We start from the raw sequence: 7,169 nt of genomic DNA, 5'->3' as shown, positions 1-7,169 counted from the left end.
ATGGCATCCTGTCCCTGAGGTGTGTCAACTGCCTCACACGGCTTGGTGTCATCTGCAAACTTGCTGAGAGTGTATGTAGGAGGTTTTGCTCCGATTTCTCCATTATTTTGTAATTTCTGTTGAAGTCATAGAGGTCTGTCAGTCTCCATTATCTATGTTGAGAGCACCGGATCTTGTCACTACTTTCTTGGAGGATATCCAACCAATTCATCACCCACCGGACAGTCCACCCATCAAATCCATCTCTCTCCAGTTTAGAGAGAAGGATGTTGTGGGGGACTGTGTCAAAGGCCTTACAGAGGTCCAGATAGACAACATCTGTAGCCCTTCCCATGTCCACTGATGTACTCACTCCATCATAGAAGGCCACTAGGTTGGTCAGGCAGGACTTGCCCTTGGTGAAGCCATGCGGGCTGTCTTGAATCACCTCCCTGTCCTCCATGTGCCTTAGCATAGCTTCCAGGAGGATCTGTTCCATGATCTTCCCAGGCACAGAGGTGAGACTGACTGGCCTGTAGTTCCCCAGGTCTTCCTTTTTTCCTTTTTTAAAAATGGGGGTTATGTTTCCCCTTTTTCCTGAAGTGGGAACTTCACTGGACTGCCATGACTTCTCAAATATGATGGATAGTGGCTTAGCAACTTCATCCGCCAGTTCCCTCAGGACCCATGGATGAATCTCATCAGGTCCCATGCACTTGTCCACCTTCAGGTTCCTTAGATCGTCTCGAACCTGATCTTCTCCTTCAGTGGGCAGCTCTTCATTCTCTCAGTCCCTGCCTTTGCCTGCTGCGTCTTGGGCAGTGAGGCTCGAGCACTTGCTGGTGAAGACCAAGGCAAGAAAGTCATTGAGTACCTCAGCCTTCTCCGTATTGGGGGTAACCAGGTCTCCTGTTCTGTTCCGGTGAGGGCCCACATTGTTGACAGTGGTTTGGTTCTGCTGGTGGGAAGGTAAAAATAAGAGTCCAAGTTGCTTACTGCAGGAGTTTGGCAATTTCACTAGTTTATTGACTGAAGAATGTTCCATAAAGATTTATTTGCCGATTTTTTTAATTTTCTTTCTATTGTTTTCAAGCAAAATCCTGTCTGATAGTTTGGCCATTCCCCTTTAGCCACTGATGTGCACATGGAGGTAAATTAGGCACTTCTCTAATTAAACAGTAATGCCGAAAGCTTTAGAGAGGTTTCATCTTCCTATAATAAAATTTTTTAGATCCAAAATGAGCCACCTGTACAGAACTTTTGAGTGACTTGAAGAATTTTGTGTAAGGGGAGATAAAGGAGCTCCTGTTTGGGCTGCTAGTGTGCATTTACTCTAGTACCTTTGAATTCTTCCTTCTCGGGGAGAGGTTGCTAAAACCTGGTGTGGGGTTACTTCTGTACATCGAACTTAATACTAGCAGTCATGGCCTCCTTCAGCTTGAAGAGTAAGATGAATCTTCAAGTTTCAAGTTGCCTATCGTCCATTTTCTCTCCATTATTACAGGAGGAGGCGGCTAAGTATTTGTTCATTTTCTTTTAAGTAGCTTTTAAAACAAGGTACACAAAAGGAAGTCAAAAAGAGGAGAAAGAGCAGCATATTTGATTTTCTGTTTCAGTACCAATACTGTCCAACAGGAAAATGATTAATGGATTATGGAAAGTTTCAAAGAAGGTAAGCTCAATTCTTCTTCCTTGCAGTATATGTAGAGCATTGCTACAGAGTACGATTCTTTTTTTTTCTGGCCAGGCTGAGAGATGGCTTCCCAATAGCTAGTTGTGAAAGTGATAGTCCTTACGTGAGAGAAATGTAAATCAGGTTCAGATTTTTGTCATCACTGCAGAGTAAAGATGCACCTGATTTACAGCGGAGTTTATTACCCCCTCTTACAGCATCATGTAAGCTTGTGACGCTATCTACTACATTCACTAGGTATTATTCATTTTTAAGATTACCTATACTGCAAGTATGGAAGTATATACAGAAAAGCATAAAAAAACCCCAGAGTAGACAATTACAGCTGGTTTTAATATTAAAAAATATTTATTACTATGAAACATTGTTTTGCTCCCTTGTCCATGTGAGATACTCACCCTGTGATCCTGCAGATGTGCCTCCGTTATTTACAAATCAAAACACAGCTAAAAAAAAAAAAATACAGTTCAATTCTGTTGTCTTCCACAGAATCAAAGTGCAGTATGATTAAAGCTTTTTTTTTTCTATTGCTTGAGGTTCACAGATACTTTTCAGGGGCAGCAGCTTGCTTGCATACATGCTGACAATTGTAGGAAGAAACGTAACTCACTTTGATATCAGTCCATTCATATAGTTGTACCTTCAGTGCCTCTTGTGTACGTTTCTTGAATTCAAGATACTGTTGTTGCAAGGACGAGATAACTAGAATTTTCAGACTAACAGGACCTATGTCATATTTCCAAGTCTATATAAATAGCTGTAGAAGAGTTACGTTTGGCTGCACGTCATAGAGAAAAATACTGTTGCTGTGGGCTGGGATAATCTGCCGTCCGATCCCAACTTTATCTGTGAAGAGAAACACTGAGAATCATATTTCTGCTTAATAAAATGAAGAGCAAAAGTTGCATGTCAAGTTCTGTAAGAAGAGATCTTTAGCATGCTGCTAAAGCAAGCTACAGACAAATGCTTTTGAGTATTTTTAAAAATTAACAGTGATGCTTCTGCTATGCACTCAGCATAATTTTGTGAATTAACCAATTGCTGTAGACCAGTTGTACACCTAGTAGACTGCAAAAGACAGGCTTTTGAAGAGCATAGGAAGAAAAATCCAAAATCCCTCCCTATTTTATTTAATCTCTAGTTGGTTCTTTTAACCCCCAAAGAACAGTTAAGATAAGTAAATGTATTAGGCTGCATCTCGAATGTTACCACTGTGACAGTGCAGCACAGATGGTTTTCCTCCTTTAAGCTTAACCCTTTTTTAGTTTCCTATTGCAATTCATCTCAAGTTGGCATTAACGGATGTGAGTTGTGATAGACAACATGTAGCAAAAAGCTAAGTTCCACTCTCCTGATCAAATACATGCGGAAAAGTTACTGCTCTGAGGCAGACCACTCTTAAATCCAGCTCTAGGATAAGAATCTCACTATTGGACAACACCCATCACCAAAAAATGCTCCTGTTCATCTCTACTACTGATTAAGTAATGGGGAAAGAGGCCAAAACTATTGATACACTTCATGAAAAAGGCACCTACCGAGTTCAGCCTGGAACAGGTGATACGTGTCTGGATTACGAATTGTGAAAGCAATGTAGATCTCAGGAGGCTTTCTACCTGCTCTGAAAGTAGAGAGTTTTTGTAGCATACCAATAAGGGCTAAAATTATCTCTGGATCATATACCACATCTGCACAAAAAGGAAAACATTCAATATTTATTGAGAATTGAGCAAAAAGCAGAATGAAAACTACAAAACAAAAATATAAAATATTCACCTTGCAGGAGAATACGATTTTTGTATTCAGGGGTTGAAAATTCCCAAGAAGAGATCTTAGAAAATGCCTCTACTTTACCTGCTATGTCAAGTTGCCCTCATCTCTAATATCGGTCCAAAAATCACTGAAAATCAGTGCTCCTTTTTGTAAATGGATTGTCAGATACTGCATTTAAACCCACCTTAGGGGAGGCAGCAATAACATTGAGCATTGATACTCTCTGTTACGACTGTCCTTAGCAGAACGAAACTGCATTGTTCAAAAATCTGTATTTTAGAGGTTGATTGCAGAAGATTTGATTTGAACTGCAGCAGTTTTCATCTTGAATAGTTTCCTTGAGAGCAGAAATAGTGCCGAAAGGTAGGGGTACAAAATGTCAGCCTTACTAATTAGCACTGTGATTCTGAAATGCGTCAGTCTTGTGTTAAGGACTGATACTCAAGAGGTGATTGTTTACTACACAGAAATGTCGAGTCATGTACGTGTACCGGTGACAGACAGTCAGTTACTCTTGATGCAATGTAGTAAGGGAATGTCCTGCCGTAACTAGTAACAGTAAATAGTAGATACATATAAATCACCTTCAGTTTTGAATTGCCTTGCCTTCATGAGTCCAGCTTGGGCTGTTTGTGCCTCCTCTGAACAGTATGGTTGGCATTAGGCAATATCCACACAGTGACTTCATTTTACAGAATTCACATATTTAATGCATTATGTGATACTTTGATGACAAAGGCAGTATATTTTGTCATTTTTTTTCACCTACATTTTTAAGTAATTTTTGCTTTGCAAAGCCCCAAATCAGGGAGCAAAATCTTGTACCTACAGCTAAGAAATTTTACTATTGCTAAATTTTGCATTATTAGATTTTTATAAACTCCCTCCAGATTTATACATCGGCAAGTTCCAAAAAAGTGACTTTCTTTTAAAATGCATGTTATCCCTCAAGAGAATGCCAAGACTGCCAGTTATTGATGAGGCTCTTAAAAGTGGCAGATTTATCACCTGTTTCTGGATTTTTAAAAAAAAAAAAAAAAAAAACAGAAGGGAAAAATAATTTACTTTTCAGTCTTACGTAAACAACTGCTGAATATCTGAAAAAGACAGAATGGTGAAATGAACTGGGAGATGATCTGTCATACGCTTCCAGATATGGTAACTGGAGTAGGATTGAGTGAATCCTGCACACAAGTACCTTCGCGTTTCTCTCTCTAACCTCTTTATTCCTGCATGATAGCACACAGTGAGGTGTAATCAGAAGTGTAAAGCACCTGCTGCAATGATGACGTCAGGTTGAAGATCCAACAGTTGTTTTTCTGTAACTGAGCCCCAGTCAAGTTCTGCAACAATTAGTTTTGGTTTTTGGCAATTCGTTGCTTCTGCCTCCTGGCCCTGGGGCTCTGTTTGGATGTGACGAGTAGTTTCAGGCTCCAAGACAAAGCCATTCAAACGGATGTTTTCTGTCAGCTGTTTGAGAACACAGGGGTGGTAGTCACTAAATATGTACGTCTTGGGATTGCAGGTTTTACAGATTGCAATTCCAGTGAAGCCGATCCCACTTCCTAGTTCCAAGACTGTCCTGAAGGGTAATGGAGTAAAAGAAGGACTTACTAGGATTCCAAATTGAGTTAGGAAATCAAAACATTCTAAGTAGATCTAAAGGTAAAATCAGTTACAGATTATTTCAGTAATTTTTGAGTAAACCATCTACAATCTCATCTTTATTTCAAATAACCGGTAGAGTTGGTAAACACTGAAGATGCAATTGTAAGCATAAAAATGAAGTACTTGAAATACTGCTTTTGCATGTGGTACAAAGCATTTCCACTGCTGGGGTGAGATACATTCCACCTGTTTTTAAACTTCTGCAGCATGGTTGTCTCCATCTAAACTGGCTGTCCAGTTCTTTTCAGAGTCAGTGGAGAGAAACAGACACTTCAGCAGCACAGTTCCTTTCCTTGTGAGGTTGATATTTAAAATTAACTTAGCTGAATCTTTCCTCAGAAGTGCTGGTTCCTCTCAACTGCTTATAAAGTCTAGACTATGAAGTTAGATGTGCACACCTGCACATCGATCATCTAAACTTAGGTGAGATGAACCCCATCATAGAGTGAAGTGCACTAGTTAAAATTACTGGCTAGATAGTGCGGTAGCTGAAACTTAACAGCCTACTTTACGGAGCATGTCTGACCGCATGGTGTAATGGTTTTGATCTTAAAACCCGTCTTAAAATAACTACGAGGTCCTCTCCTGGATTAAAGTTTGACTGTTGCAGAACAGATGAGAGCAGCAGTTAGCCAGTAGCGAAAGGGTGTAGTCATTTCAGTTATTTGGGGGGTAAATATTGTATATTATTAAATCACATTTGCATAGCTCACTCACGATACGAATGAAAATACCTTGGGTTCTTTCCCCATCTTTCTGTCTGTGCTGCTGTCGTTACCTGTTACTGAAAACTGTGGAGTTCTCTGTTGCCCACTCAGCGAGATGAAGAGCAGCATCCCACGTGACGAGCCCCGTCGTTCCTCCAGAGATAATTGCCACGCTCTCAGAAAGGGTAACAGATTCTCCCGTGGGCTGGAGGACACACACGAGGAGAGAGATGGATCAGCACAGACAAGGGATTTTACAGTTTACAATCAATATTAGCACCTGCAAAAAGGTAGGAAGCACTTCGGGTTTCTGGGCAGTTACTTCTAAAGCCAATCATTGCTTAGTTCAGATGATTAAAAGTGACCTATAACAATGCAGCATTAGTTCTTACCAGTAAGTAGTTTTTGTAACAGTGAGTGGATTCTTCTTCGTTTAAAATACCTGCCAGCGTATCATACAGTTCATCCAGGGGTTCAGCTGCTGCGGATTCATGCTGTGCGAAAGAGAACAGGGCAGTTTCAGCTATCAAATTGTTTGTCATGAAACAGAAAACATACACACATTAAGTACCATTTTAGTACATCATTGGCCATGATATTTACACTGAATGCTATTTTTTGTTAATACAAATAATTCAGCTTGGCCCATAATGTAAAACTGGCATATTTTCAAGAAAAAAAAAAAAAAGAGTTGCAACCAACGTGAAAAGTAAGCACTACCTTTTTGATGAGTTCAGTTAGAAAGCATCTTCTGTACTTGGTGGAAGGGGGATATTTTACACACAGAGGGTGCAGAACAGTCTAAAACAAGAACAGCCATCGAAACCAGTTACCGAGTGAAGATTTTATGAAAGGCAGAAAGGAGCCAGAGTAAGACACAGGAGCCATTAATTAGCTCTTTGTGTCATGAAATGCATTGCGATTCAGTCTGTAGCTAAAAGAAGTGATGCTGAGCCAGAAAATGAAATTTGGTGATTTCTGATCAGGTCGTTAGTTTACAGATCTGCGGCAGCAAATGTGTTTTTCACTTTTCAGAAAGTAAACGGCAAAACTGAGTGGAGAGAGAGTCCCATTTGCTCTCCTCCTTCTTCTGCTTTTCTCTCCCCTCTCTTCCCTCTGGTTTGCCGCCTTATTTGCGGTTTCCTGTCCGCATGCAAAGTGTAAGCGCCATAAGGGTCGATGCATTCCCACGGTGGCTTGGGTCGCCTCCTCCGTGACCGTCAGAGCTCCGAGGTACAGGACCAGCCCAGCTGACTTGTTCGGGGCGTTAAAGACATCCGTGCTCAGGCACACGGGTCTTAGTTTTGATGCTTAGAAGAGCTTGTCCTGGTTTCGGCTGGGACAGAGTT

The 7,169-nt window shown here is 40.7% G+C and overlaps 1 protein-coding gene across 1 annotated transcript; it reads right to left on the bottom strand.

Annotated features, from left to right (window-relative positions):
• Positions 1-2,417: 2,417 nt before the first annotated feature.
• Positions 2,418-6,621, bottom strand: LOC104071537 (protein FAM86A-like; the record flags this gene model as incomplete). Its single annotated transcript, XM_009575089.1, has 6 exons — positions 2,418-2,518; positions 3,211-3,360; positions 4,720-5,027; positions 5,892-6,025; positions 6,213-6,314; positions 6,541-6,621. Coding segments are annotated over 6 exons (876 nt in total), but the record flags the coding sequence as incomplete, so codon positions are not given.
• Positions 6,622-7,169: the final 548 nt, after the last annotated feature.

The sequence above is a fragment of the Fulmarus glacialis genome, unplaced genomic scaffold (genome assembly GCF_000690835.1).
Source record: "Fulmarus glacialis isolate BGI_N327 unplaced genomic scaffold, ASM69083v1 scaffold5423, whole genome shotgun sequence".
Lineage (NCBI taxonomy): Eukaryota > Metazoa > Chordata > Aves > Procellariiformes > Procellariidae > Fulmarus > Fulmarus glacialis.
The sequence above is the reverse complement of the archived record's forward strand: the minus strand, read 5'-3'. Positions and strand labels throughout refer to the sequence as shown.